The sequence below is a fragment of the Ptychodera flava genome, chromosome 15 (assembly GCF_041260155.1).
Source record: "Ptychodera flava strain L36383 chromosome 15, AS_Pfla_20210202, whole genome shotgun sequence".
NCBI classification, from domain to species: domain Eukaryota; kingdom Metazoa; phylum Hemichordata; class Enteropneusta; family Ptychoderidae; genus Ptychodera; species Ptychodera flava.
The window spans coordinates 23,927,639-23,942,935 of NC_091942.1; the positions used below are offsets into that span (position 1 = coordinate 23,927,639).

Sequence of the window (15,297 nt, forward strand, 5' to 3'; positions counted from 1 at the left end):
TTCCCAGGAATCTGATGAAAACACCAATGAAGGTGTGGATTACATGATCATGGCTGCTGAAGCTGGTGATCGATCCGCCATGGTACATGTTGCCAAGGCATATGACACTGGCATCAATCTAGGAACTGACAGGTAAAAGATTCTTCATTTTAGCATTTTAACTGATGCATCTCATCTTTTGGAAGGCTGAACTTCTCCTCAGTCATTTCAGAGGGGATTTTGGTGTGTTGTAGTTTAATTCATCACCATGTATTTTATCTTAGGGTAGTATGTGCCTCGAAAGTGCAAGACAAACTTTTGCTCAAACTTTTCTCAATGAAACTTTCAACCATTCTTTTACCAAACCAACAGTAGTAAAAATCAGGGGTCACCGTGCAAAGGTTGGTACTAGAGAAACAAGTAAATATTTGAAATTCAAAATGGCCACGCGTCCCTGTTCCCAGTTTAACTCTACGGGGAAAAATACAATTTTCGGCTTTTCAACGGTGAACATTTGTCTTACTTGGGGAGCTTTAAAATGAGCTCCCACAAGTGGTGGATCAGAAAAGAGTTACAAAAATTTGAGATTCCAAATATCTATCTCTGAGGCGCATTCTACCCTTACAAATTTCATAAGTGATGAGATCACAGATGGTGACTCTGACATTACAATCTTTTGTACCGATGTTCAATTATGGTGAATGTTTTTGCAGGGAAAGATCCTGGAGGGAGGCAGTGTATTGGTACGAGAACGCTGTATCCACCGCTGACGAGGATGACAGCGGAGAGTACAACGCTATGATGGACAGCCCCAACCATCAGGTGATTGCCAGACAAGCCGAAATGTACAGGGAAGGTGGATTTGGTCTGGACAAAGACCCACAAAAAGCAGGTCAGTAGTTCTTTGTTTGCTGTAGTACCACAAACGTAAGACATTGAAAAACTATTTTTTCATAGCCTAATTAAAAAAAAAGTGCCATGTGGCTGAGCATTTTTATTGAAATACTGTTGGTGCATCAATTGTTAAGTTGGATTTTATTTTGCTATTTTCACTCAGCGATGAAATCTGAATTTAATCCCTGTTAACATTTTCAATAACAATAGATTCTATTATTTCTTTGACAAATTTAATGATTGATATCAAAGAAAAAGTGCCTAAAACATCAAAATAGTAAAATAAGTTCAATCCAGGTTTAGGATGGTGCTCCTATACTTCAAGGAGATTGAAAATATTTGTTTTGACCAGCAAGGCACAAAAGCTTGTCTTGTCAAAGTTGTATGTCTGTGATGCTGTTGTACGTGCGGATGTACACATTTTATTATGATCACTTTGACCCCTCCATTTAAATGACAGATCTCTGATGGCAGTATATCTTTATTCACAAAACAACGGAGGCAGACAGTGTTTTTTGAATAACAAGGCAAGAGCAAATATGTCCAAATTTTCATATTTGCAAGTTTATTACAATTTCATGTATTTTTCCCACTGTTGTACCTACAGGAGAGATGTATAATGAAGCTGCCGAGTCTGCCATGGCAGCCATGAAGGGAAGAATGGCAAACAAGTACTACATGCTGGCCGAGGAATGTTACGGAGAAATGGAAGAGGAGGAAGAAGATGGAGCGGAGTGAGAGTGATGGATCACCATGGCAACAACGTTGATTGCGTGATGCATTGGAGGAATCAGAGCTGTTTCAAGAGTTCTGTCTGTAGAAAAGCTAGCTTCAAATCTTGTGCTTTTTGTGTTCAATCTTTAAAAGGTGGCATTGCTAACCTATGTTAGGGATCTGAATATGTTATATTTCAACATCTGAAATGGACAGATATTTTGAGTCTGTCTGAAATTCTTCCCTGGTCCACACCGGCTTAAACAAACAGACTTGACCTTCATTATTAGACAGTAATGATAAGACCAAGCTGACAGAAATCATGAATGAATCAGGTCATCTGATGAATTTATTGGTTTGGTCACCATCATGTTCTTTTACCAAGTTCTCCTTGCTATCGGTCAGTAACATAACTGGACACAAAACAAGCAAAAACAAAAAAAGATCGGCCAGTAACATAACTGGACACAAAACAAGCAAAAACAAAAACACAAGCAAAAACAAAAAACACTTCATATTTTAGGCTTTCATATATTGTAAATAATCTAAAAAGCACTTTATTTTTTGAATCTTTGTTCTTAATTGTTGATCAACTTTAATTAACATTTAGATTTGATAGATTGGATTCGTGACCATTTTATAATGTGATATTGTTGTACTTTTTCAATGTAGTACTTGTGACTCAACTTGCCTGTTGATCTCTGCTTTTTTAACCATAAATTGTCATCAGTATTAAACAGTGTATGCCATGCAGCATGTTTCAAACGCATCTCAAGTGTTTTGCATCGGAAAAAAGTTAGAAAATTGTGAAGATGTCACTGCTTGTAGAGGCAGCAATATTTGGCAACAACTTGATTTCGATTTGGAGTTTTTTGTGACAAATGGGCCGTGCTAGCAAAAAAATGTGTCCATCAACTCGTGTCATCATAACATCATGTAGTTGGGCTTTTCAAATCCTCCTATGTTATAAGGGTTTTTCCGCAGTAACAGTGGGAGATACCAAGTCCTGTCTTTTTGTGTAAATGCAATTTGTGTCAATGTTTACAAGGTTTTGGACAAGTGTACCTCATCTATGTCCAATTGCAATTGCAACCATAGACCCTCGAGAACAACTGGTGAAAATAAGGCAAACAGTTTTGTGAGCTGACTAATAAAAAGAAAAGCATTTTTACTTCTTTGTTTCTAAACAATGTAGTTTCAATACAGCTTCATGGCTCTCCATATGTTACCAGTAGGTATATGTATACATGTACATTGTATGTACAAAATGCCAAATTCCAAATCGCTGCCTCGCAAATCATGATGACACAAAAACAGACTGAGAGACTCTGCTCACAAATCTGTGATATCAATGAATTCAGAAAGATGGAATATGCTGCATTGTATGCTGTATTTGCCAACAATTTATCCCGCTCTCCCTGGTTTTTCTGTAGTTTGGAATAGTCCTCATTGAGCTACTTACAATGGTTTGTTCCATTATGCAACAAAACCTGGGAGGGAAGGATGTGGTGACACAACCCAGTGGTGCATTGTCAGGCTTTTTATCTGTTTTCAAAGCCCCAAGTGGCAGTGCCCCGGCAAAGGTGTGTACGTGTACATCATTGCCACGGAGTGACTGAGCATAACTATGGCACAAGAGTATATGTATATCAGCCTCAGATTACCGTTCAAGCTAAAGCTTAGATCAGTTTCCTGGCTACAAAATCATGATATATAAATATACTCTTCAATGCACCATTTGAAATTTCGAGCACAGATATCTTGTATATTGAATCATTACACCATCTCAGTCAGTACATCACCACATTTTCACATGTGATGGTGTAAATCCTGTTAGAATTTCACCACTGATTGGAGTCTCAATCTCTTTAGTGATTGTTCAGTGTTTTTAACAATTGCCAAAATAGCAAATAGTACAAGAAATTCTTGAATTCAGTACATACTTTAACTAATGATTTATCAAGAAGTTTTATTTTTGTTTTTGATTGATAAAGTATCTGTGGATGTTAATAGATAACTTTACTCACAGGTAAAAACTGGTCTTTCTACTCCAGACGATAACCAAATATATAACAAAATTTGATTGACATACACGCTTTCCTAGCTGTTTCAAGTTTCCTATCTGTTACATCCCACATTGGCAAATGGCCTTCCTGATTCAGATCCTCAAGCTGTGCACCATAGGAAGTGCCACAACACTTCAGCAGAATATTACATCACATCAAAGCATATAGAATGTACATCTTTGTGTGGTATATTGGCTATCTATTGTTTTTTAATATTCAAGTAACAAATACAACTGTATGTACATGTAGTTGTGCCGTGTTCAGATTGTTTGTCACTTTTACCTACTGTAAGCCTTCTATTTACCCGTGTCAGATTTGTCTGGGCAACATGCACATGCATGGTTTCTTATTGTAATATTTTATCACATTATTTGTTTTGGATTTTTTACTAGGATTAGTTTTATTCATTGTTTGTGTTTGTTTTTATTTTACAACTTTTTCCAGTCCCCTTTTTCATTTTTTTTTTGTATTGTGGTTTATCATCTTCATCATATTTTTATTTCTTTTTAGTTATTGAATTTGATTCAATGAAATAATATCTTAGAGGGCATTGGTCAATTGATTTTAGTAACCCCCACATTTATTTTCCAAATTTGTCCTTCAAGGATACAGAGATCACCATAGCAGATAATATCTGTGATTATGTCACTTTGTCATGTGTCAAAGACCAAAGTTCAAAGGTGTCTCTAAAACTCTAATATTTAATTTGTAACGTGTTTGACTGATGAAGTTCAAAGCTTCATCAATAACTGAGAGAAGAGAGTTCCTCTTGGAAAACGAACAAGGCTATTATTATTTCCAAAGATTTAATTATTTTATTTAGGAATGTCATCATGTACATAGTACCTGCCATTTCAGAACTGATTTGAATTGCTTTCTGTCTTATGATTGGTGGAATTCTGATGGTCACATGATTGGGTATCTGCCAATCATTTTCTTCTAATTGTATTTCTGGCATCCTGACAAAATGAGGGGGAGTTGTCGATTGGCATGGGTCACATGGTAGCTGTACAACGATTGCTTATCATGTCGTGAGATGAGCCTTGCATCCAATTAAGGATTTTCAGTACTCTGATTGGATAGCGTACCTGTCAATCAAACACCTGCCATGACAACAGTATTCAGTATTCAGTTTTGAAATGTGGATGTGGTTACTGTAATCAAAATTTGATGATTTATTTTATTTTAGATTTGTAATGATTGAATAGTTAGTTATGCTTTAATGCCATGCTACTGCCAGGATGCCTGTTATTGTTATGTTTTGCAAAAACTCAGAATTTTGTCAGAGTGTTTGACAGAAACGAAATATGTACATACATTGCCTGGTAAGGCAAAATAAAAACAGGAAAATCATTTACATTTTTAAAAATATTACATAGAGAAAAACAAAACAAAAAAAATTAAAAAAGTTGAAATTTCTCCTCAAAATATGATATAATTTGTTTTTTTCTCACTTAATCTAAGATAGACCATACCAGAGAAACTTATTTGTGAAATTTATTCCTGAAAAGCAAGTGATAGGTTTGTGATTTGTTTTGGGAATGTAAGATTCATATTTATGTGTCAATGTTGTGTAAGTGTTTGAGAGAAATTTCATATTGGTGAATATTTGTCATGGAAAACAAACTGATAAGGACGGGCATACTTTTGTAGTCAGAGCGTATTGTACAAGGATATATTAAGATATTTTATTCTTGTAGCATTTAATAGAAATCTCATCAAAATATTTGTCTGTTTCTGTAATTCTTACACTCTCTCAAATCATTGCATTTGGTTGTTTGTCGTGATGTGTTGGTGTGAACGGTATTTTTGTCTCGTGGTGTGATGGCTCTTACAACGTCAAATATTTACCATATTGAGATTTTAAATTTCATGATTTTGTTTACACACCCTGTCAGAAAAAAGAGAAAAATGTAAGAAAACTTGATGACTGAAGGGCAATATTACAAGGACTTTGCATGGTTGTTTTGCCTAGGTGAGAGTTAGGGATGGACCTTTGGATCTTGGGAGGGGGTGGTCAAAAACAAAAAAATTCAGAAAAAAGTTAAAAGTTAGGGGAAAAAATCTTCAGACTAGTTTGCAAAATAAAAAAAATAAAATCAGAGTGCAAAAAAATTATAAATCTGACAGTTAGGGAAAAAAATTAGCACATCATGAGTCACTTGGAAAAAAAAAATTCAAAAATTTACAATTGTAAAAAAATATTCACAACCCCCACCTCCCAACATCTAATGGTCCATCTCCTATCGTGTTGTAATCTTCTCAGATTGCCTGAAAGTTTTGTAGCCTCACATATGTATTGTCTGTGTTCCAAAGGTAGTCAAAATGTTTAAGTTTTCATGGGATTTTGGGTTTTTTTCTGTCTTGGTAGGTTTTGACATTTAGTCCTGTGTTAGACTATGTGAGCTATGCTTGCATGTGACATCGTTGCTGCATTTGTGATTCAGAAATATAATTCTAAACTGATCTATTGTACAGTTTAGAAAGAGCAATTATACATGAACAAGCCCTTTTGCACTGAAATAGATAGTTTGATGTAAATATAAGACTCTCAGCTCTGCCACTGCACAATATTTAACATAATATTGGAAACTCTTAACGTTATGAAATACATATTTTGTTACAATGTTTAGTGAGAAGTTCATGTATCAATGTTACCATTGTAAATACTCAATGTTTGAGACGTTCATTTATTCATGATAAGTAATGTTCTGGTCGTTGACATTTATTGAAGTCTCAAACAAAGGTTTTTATCGTATTATCGTTATGCCGGTGAGGGCGTACTTTACCGTGAATGAGAAATGGTCACCGGAAATCGTAATGTTACACCTTCGCTTTCCTAGATCACTGGAACATGTGTTTGTGTTTTGTTTTTGTGTTTAGTTTTGATCTTTATCATCACAAGTGCATTGAAATCTTTTTTCAAATGGAGAATTTTGGATGAGTACTAGTTACGCTAAACTTCAGTTTCACTATATAGCATGGAGTTACTACCTTCACTTTGCTGTACTTTGTCTGTGAAAATCATGAATTTATGATTCACCGAGTTTTTAAGAACACCAGTGAAGTGTGGCAGTTCTATGTCTCTGTTGAAGAAATGGGAGGGGGGGCAGATAAAGATAAATTTGAAGTGAAATTTGAGTAAACTACTTACCCAAGCATCTTCTTTGGTGTGACAGGAATAGAGTACTATCGTATCCTCAAGTTAAGTAACTGTGTATTTCGATTTTTTTTCCCTCTCCATTCATTTTTGAAATTATTCAGTTTCTTGTGAGGTATTCAAAATATGATGCATTTTCTGTTTGATGTTGAAGCCCTGCTATAGTTGCTTATGGTTACTTTTATCTTTTGATTATATGTGGCGCATGAATTACCAGGACATTGTGAAGATGAGTTGTATGAAAGTTGGGGGGGGGGGTACAAGAGGGGATGGGAGGGGATGAGGATTCACTCCCTGCAACTAAGCTGTGTAATGCAAATATGAGCACTGGTTGAACACGCAGAACAATGATGATAATTATTGTAAAATGAAACATTCTTGGAAAAGTAGACTGTAGGTTGGAAAAGAGAACTTTTACAGTGAATTTTCTGTTAAATTTTCAAAAGTTCTTTGTTTTCTTCAGGGATTGATAATTATTTGAATTGTACTATGGCATGTGGTGTCTGCATTGTACGCTGAAAGATGGCATGTTATGGTCAACTGCAGATCCTCCATCAAAAAGAACTACCATCTCATTTTATGTGTTCAGTCAGGGAATGAAGCTTTTATTGGATGAGTGTCTTTTGATGAAGATTTGAGGGGATAAAGAAACACTTGATTGGTTTTGATGAATGAAACCAGTTTGGTTCATATTTCAGACTAGAAGTGTTATTAATAATTTGTAACTCAACATGTGTAAAATAGTTTAGTGTTGTTCCTCTTGAAAAATAAAATCAGATGTAACTTTCAATATTTGAAAATGTGTCGTGTTCAGTTATTGACGTAGACTCTCCACAGTCGCTGTGCCTGGTGTTGTGCGCGCCGCGATGGGCCTGCATTCGAAAGCTACGCTGTGCTGTGAGAGGACGCGCTGCCAGACACAGCGACTGTCGGTTCTTGCAAGGATATGAATATACATAAGGATGGTGACGTCAAAAGAAAAACCTATCTAACTGGGCTTAGTGAATATTAAACTAGTAGCTAGTAGACCTATATACGCAGTATGTTTTTATTTGTCATTTTACATTTTATTTGGCTATTGTACTTGTCATTTGTTTTTGATTGATGGATGCGTAGAGTTCTATAAAGTACCCGGATCAGGCAGAAATCCGACCGGTCGCTTGCAAGAACGTCCAGACACTGGAATTCGCGTCGCGTCTTTGAAGGGCGTGCGCGTGTTCCAACTGTTTGACAGGGAAGAACGCGAATCGCAGGGTCTCTGCCAGACTATTATTGACGCAAGCTGACATAATTTATTGGATGGTTGACCCGTAAGTTTGAATTAGTTTGGTCAATACTTGTCTGTCAGTGGAAGCATAACTGTTGAGATCAACAGCTCGCGGCACACTGTAAGTCACCGTCGCCAAAATTTTTGTGGGACCTACAAATGTGCGGTACAATACGTCGGCATGGACAGCATTTAAAGTGTAAGTGTTCCTCTGTAAGATTCCACTGTTTTGTTGTTTGTTAGTTGAAAAATGTATTATTTGCAAACAAAAATATGTTGAACAAGTGCAAACATGATGACAGCAGCCCTCTGAGGAAACCAAGTCCTACATAATGCCACTTTGTAAAACATTCAACATCATTATATAGTCACCATTTACAAAGTAAACCAAGTGAAAACCAAAGCAGCACCTGATACTAAAATTTCAAACGGCTTGTTAGCTGCCATGTTTTCCCTAAAACTGTGGAAACGTTCCTTTAACTATGGATAGAGTGCTTTTAGGATTGTAAAAGAGACAGCACGACCATTCTTCTGAGATAAACTCCAGACTGCTGTTCAAGTTTTGATGGGAATCACTATCAGATTTTCACTGTCTGTTCCTGACATCTTCGGGTTGTTTTAGCTGGAAATAAATAAAGGAAAGAAAGACAAAAAATGAAGGAGCAGGGTATAACTACCTTCTTTTTTCTTTTTATTGAGTATATTTTTAGGCTTGTTTTGAAACAAATTTGAAGATCTATCGCTTGAGGACGCCCCTCGCTTCCTCGTCCAATCAGCTCCCTCCGCCGACGAATCTTCCCGAGTGCCGAAGGAGCGTCCGGAGGAGTACAGCGAAAGTTTGTTCTGTTTTATAACGAATCAAAGGAAAAGTTTGGTAAATCAAGCTGAATTAGCGAGAAAGGAGCCTCAGAATTTATTCCCCATTGTTTGACTGCGTGTTTGATGAACTTAGCAGTGAATCAGAAACCAAGGGTCGGAAACTAGGCAAATTTCTAGTTTGGTGGTTGTGTTTCTATGGTACATGACACATGTAGGTGACTGTTCGACAACAAGGGCAATTTAAAATGTAAACTAAAAACAGAGTGAAAATTCGACAGAACCCTGAAATACATGTGTTTCTTGCTTTCAAGTTTCAGAATACAGAACTTAAAAATTCATCCCCATGATGATGTATCAAGGGTGGAGTCACATTTGCCGCGTTTTCCGTTCAGTTGCCTTCTTGCTATATGTTTATTCAACTATGTTTATTCAACTTATTTTTGATCAGAAGGAACCAAAAATAAGCAAACTTTAGTTCTTCACGTTTATATCCAGACTGCCATGCAAGAAAAACAGGAACAAACTATCACTTATCGACTTGAGTGACATGGTTGTCGATTTAATTGCGTCTAACTTTGGTGTACATCAATATCGACCAATAATGTGAATTTTGGTGATCAACGCACGCGCATAACTATCGATGCGGGATAAACACTAGTTCAGATTGTGATACATTCACTGAGGCTTGCCAAGCAAAATTTTGATTGGCCTTTACAAGGATTTTTACCAATATCTCACAAATTAACTGATTTTGGAAAGCACTTCTTTTCGAAAAAGTGCCCAAAAAGTATTTCGTCAACAAAGCGGTAACTTTATAAATTGATTTACTAGTAATACAAGCCTAACTCCTATATCCTATTTCACGGGATAAATTGCAATATTAATTGGCCACAACGTACCAAGGATTTCTATGTACTATTTTAAAAGCTTTTGAATGGGAAAATAGCTGCTCGTATAACCAATCGCACTACAATTTGGAAGTTGCCCGCCCACCAATCGCACGTTTTCCATTCACCCCTCCCCCGGAAATCTTCCTACCTACTGAAAACTCTCTCTACTGCCGTGCTCAAAAAATTCGCACTGCCCTTTCTTTGCCGCAAGTCCAAAGCAAAGCGTGTGTCGCCTTCCTATTCTCCGAAGCTACTTTTGGAACTTTGACACGTTGCTTTTCCCTTCGGAAAACTCCCTGACATATCTGAATCATACTATCTGCCTGGTCAACAGGTCGATTTTTAGTTATCGGTCCATTGATTTAATTAATTTTTACTTTTTTGTGAAGTTCTAAACTAAGAATTCCTACCCAAGTTTTCAATCCTGGCGTATGTTAATAAAAGATGTGCGGAAAACAGAAAAATCTGTTGACGTTTTGTTCATAAATTACCGATAATTTCAATTTGAACATTTTTCTGTTTCCAGCTAAAGTTGATATAAAGTTGAGATTTTGTTGTCTTCGGTAACTATTGCATAGGGGTGACACGAACAACGCAAAAAATATTTAATACAGCGCCAACGTCTAGTTTAATTCCCCTTTTCCTCTCTACGACGCAAGTGCACTATCGAGAGAAAATATTACATAACCAACAGACGAGTTAATCTCTGCTGGTTACACATTGTGTGAACAATTATGCAATGTATATAAGAGCACATGACTAGGATCAGTTTCGTCAGTTGACATTAACGTTTGCTGGGATATTGACCAATCAGAAAGCTTTCTACCCTACTCGTGGCGTGAACATGGCCGAAGTGACATCATCGTGTGTGTGCCACGTCTTGGACATCGTGGATGAACATATTCGACCCTTTTCTGAAGCGTCTTGGGCCAGGATTCTTGAATGCGTGGAGAAATGGAAGTCGCTCGACGGGATAGAAAAAGAAGTGGCGTGGGAATTTCGTCCGGAATGTCAGGACAATATTGGCTTCCACGTCAAGTGTTATCGACGTTTCACAGACAAGTGCCGCCTTGCTCAGGCCGAAACACGAGTTGCCAAAGGGAAGCCCAGACCACCTCGTGTCCCAGGAGTTGGGGACGTTGCTCCAACAAAGAGAAAGGTTGCAAGTGGTCAGCTGAAAGCACAAACCAGAAAACAAGTAACCACCGCACACGATGAAACAAGCTCGCCCCATGATACAGGAAAAAGTAACAGGTCTAAACCGCCTGCAAAGCGAAGTCTACGATCAGCGACAGGGTCTGGCAGTATTTCTGGAGCTAAACGTAGGAGTGCGCATGTTTTACCAGAGATGTGCTTGATATGTAGAAAAGTGAAACGCGTGTATGACAAGAACACCGGAAAACGGATGGTAATGAAGCTGACGTCATGCGAAACTGGGGAATCATTGATCAAAGCTGCTGAACACCACCAGGATGAAAGTGTTTTACTTCAAATTCGCGGTCAAGATTTGGTCAGCATCGAGGTAAAATATCATAGTTCTTGCTATAGAAATTACACTCGCTGCTTATCGGAGCCATACGAGAAGAAGGATGAAGCTGATAGTGACGTCATGTATACGCCATCATTCAAGATTCTCTGTGATGATGTCATCGACAAAAGAATTTTCGCCGGAGGCGAAGCGCTCAGAATAACAGAATTGAAGAATATTTTCATCAAAATCATACTCGACACAGAAGATTATGATGCGTCTACCTACAGAAATGTCTCTTTAAAAAAAACTTTTGAGGAAATACGGCGACAGGCTTCAATTTTTACGCCCTAACTTCCGTGAGTGTGAATTAGTACGTGCCCGCGGAGAGAGTGGTTCTTCATCTGTCAGTCCTCCTCCGAATGTAATTACCGAGAATGAAGATGAAAATGAATAAGAGTAAGTTGTTTCAAAAGTAACACAGTGCATCAGTGGTGAAATGTGAGCCATCCATGTGATAGAGCTTTTGCTATAGGATAATAGCACCTACCAAACAGCTAATTACAAGTGGTTTAACATAAAGAAATTGACCAATCACAGACGACCTTGCAAAAACACTGTGGTCAGTCTCAAGAACTTTGTTGACAAGTAGCAATCAAGAACAGACCACATTACTTTGCAATGATGCAAAGAAGAGATAGTACTGATAAGAAATAAGTAGGGCAGATAAATCTTAATATTTTTTTCAGGAGCATGCCCTGCCTGTCGCATTTTAATTGGTCGAGCTGAACCACGTGACTGACCACAAATACACAGTAATGGTCTGTTTACATGCCCGTGAATATGAATAATAAGATTAACAACTCAAAGTATCGTAATTTTACAGCTCAAACGTAAATCATAATCAATCACAAAATAAAATGGAGCACTTGTGGGCCAAGTTGAGATACTTTTTTCTGAAAATATCTCCGGATTTGCCAATATTTTACAGCGCGCGTGACAGTGCGTCGCGTATTGCTCAGTTCTGGGGCCCAGTTGTCGTTCGCTCTGAAAATTTTCGCAAATTTTGACGGTTTTCTCGGGTTCGTTGATAATATAATGGAAATAACAGACTCCGCTCTTACCATTAACGTTTATTTATGGGCGCGGGCTCGAGGAAAGCCTTTTGGCTTTCCTCTCGCCTTTGCCCACAAATAAACGTTAATGGTCAGCGCGTCGCCCGTTATTTCTTAATATTTTTTTCAGGAGCATTTGCTGTCTCTCGTTTAGAGTACTGTGCTAAATTCTCAGATGCTGCACCAAAAAATATTAGTCATCTAAATTTGTAAAGACTTATCTATTTGTCTTCAGGAAGTGAAGTCTTCAAAGAATATTTACCACAAGAACAATTTGATCAAGATCCACTGTGCATGCTGTGTAAGTGCATGAGCTATTTTCCTAGCCTTGGCCTTGGACCAGTGGAGTTCTCGTTGCTGATTGTAGCGAAGGCAAAAAGAGCACCGAGGCCAAAGCACTCTGTTTAGAGTCAAGGCTACCATTACTGGTGAAGAGCTCAAATTCTTAGAGACACTATCACACAAATCTTTTGAACATACAACTTGAAGAAAGGTGAACTTACTTGATCATGGTGTTTGAGAGACTCATTTCTGATACTGAACTGTGCCAAAAAGGATAATTTCACATATGTAGGATCCACTTCTTGTTACAGTATCATGCAATGTGTTATAGCTTCTTAATTATTCAATATTGCTTTGAAATCCCCTTTCTTCCATGGCGTTTCTGTCAAAACTTTGGAGTCAAATTATCTCGAAAATTATTCAAACACTACTGCCATAACAATTCATCAGGCAAGAGTCCTGGTTGGTTGTTTGCACAGCTCACTGATCAAACAACGCTTTAAATAAATCAGTCCCTGCTAAGATTTTGAAGAGTAAGTTTACTGTCACTGAAAACGGGTATAGTGGAGTGCCATGGCGTATAAAGATGTTAGAAGAACAGAAAGAGAATTTGAAAGCAACTGAATATTATTTGACTGAAAATGAGAAAAAAATGCAGACTCCATGCTTTATATTTAAGGTATAGTTTTACATAACACTGCGTATTTTGCTAAAAATCACTTTTTTGCAGAAATAGTTCATTCAATTTTCATTGTTTTCAGCCCGCATTCACCTTTCAGCATGACAAGCAGTCATAGGTTTGGTGAGAAGGAGTGCAATGTCATGCTGATCACCCCATTTCCTGGCTTCTTTTTCTACAATTCATAAAAATTTAACTCCACTTTTCATATTATGCTCTATAAATACTGTATAACTAAATGACAAATTTTTGGCTATACAGTTCTTACATTCTGAATGTGTATTTGCAATTTTTCATATCAGTGATTGTTAAATGCCAATATTTCAACCGCTGGCATTTAAGAATGAGAATAGATAATACAAAACAAAATTGTAATTTGTTTTCTTCATACACTTTAGTTTCAAATGAGATATTAAATTTCATAGTGTCGAGTTTTTTCACACAAAAGATTTGTATCATTAATGAGGAAACTAAAGTTTCCTATCCCAAACATGTACTTTTTCATCCTTTGAGTAAAATACTGCCAACGTACTCCATTGAATATTCTGTGCTTTTTAGCTCACATTTGGTATACCAATGTGAGGTTATTGTATAAGGTGAAGTTGATGGCGTCTAAATATGTATGTGTGTATGTATGTATGTATGCATGTATGTATGTATGTACATAGTACGTATAGTATGTCCATCAAGATCAAAAACTCATGAACCGCTGCACTTTTTAGTTTGATATTTGATGTGTGGATGCATCCTGGGCTATAGATGGGATTTTGTTCGATGAAGTTTGCATTGCCCAAATTATGCAAATGAGCTTTAAAATTTGAAAATGGTCAAAAATTAATAACTCAAGAACCGCTGTTTTGATTGCTTTGAAAATTAGTGTGCAAGTACCTTAAAGGGCTGGTGAAGAGTAAAAATGAATTTTTTATTGCTTGTTTATTTTGATGAATAAAATGGTCAAAAAAAGATCTGCATTGGAATTTTTCAAAACTGCGCTCCCAGTTCCGAATAAAGGCCCTAGCGACGCCCTTGGCAACAAAGATACAAATCTTCGGTACACTTCGGCAAATGTCGGGTATGACGTCATTTACAGCACATTGACCGCTGGCGATATACACGTCAGTGCTTTTGTGTGCATTCTCGAAATCCATCGTAAAAAGTTGTAACAGCGCCTAAGCGTTGTGTCGCTGTGCATTGTTCTCAGTCAGTATCAAAATTGTTTCAATGGCCAAAGGATGAAGATCTGGCCAGAAAATGGACCTAATTTGTGAAAGCAAAGCGGGTTAATTTTACTCCTGTAGCCAAGCGCTAGCCCTGCATGGCAGGGCTTTGTGTTAACGCGTTCTACGGGGAGGCCGTAATAACAGGTATTTTATACAAAGGCACAGACTTATTCTACCTGTAACTTAAAACTGATAGTGATTTTGTAGCTCATTCTTTGCTATTTTTCATAGTATTTGGTAGCCGGTATCAGACAGTTCGTGTTCGTGTCGGCTACATAGACGATCTGCCATATAACGCCGGTATGTAACACACACACAGCCATGTAGAGCTAGTAGCCAGGCGCGTATATGTACTTCGCTACACACACTTCACTGACGATTGTTTTCACGGAATACGATCATGAATTTTCCAGAAGGCAAGCCATAATTTATAAGATTATCAATAAAACTAGTGATTGGCTAGACTATTTTGGTGGTGTAGTTCTACCCCACGAGTTCTACGTAACCGAAGATGTCGAACGACTATACTGCTTTCCAAGCATTTCTATGAGGCCAAACCATGTGTTGGTTGCGCAATCGATCGTCTGATGTACGTAGGGGCGATTAAATATCATACCGTTCACACTTGACGATGTATTCAGTGTAGAAGTTACAACAACAACAGACCTAAGCTTACATTGCCGAAGAAATTAATCTGTGAAAAATATCAGAAATTTACAGTTGAATTTAAAAACGTGTGCGGTA

At 37.4% G+C, this 15,297-nt stretch overlaps 1 protein-coding gene across 1 annotated transcript in view; it reads left to right on the forward strand.

The window, feature by feature from the left end:
• The window catches only part of LOC139151610 (eukaryotic elongation factor 2 kinase-like), a 29,484-nt gene extending 24,456 nt beyond the window's left edge, over positions 1 to 5,028 (forward strand). Inside the window, 3 exon segments of the mRNA XM_070724524.1 lie at positions 8 to 132; positions 693 to 871; positions 1,481 to 5,028. Coding sequence (XP_070580625.1) covers positions 8 to 132; positions 693 to 871; positions 1,481 to 1,611 — 435 coding nt within the window. The 3' untranslated portion in view covers positions 1,612 to 5,028.
• Positions 5,029 to 15,297: the final 10,269 nt, after the last annotated feature.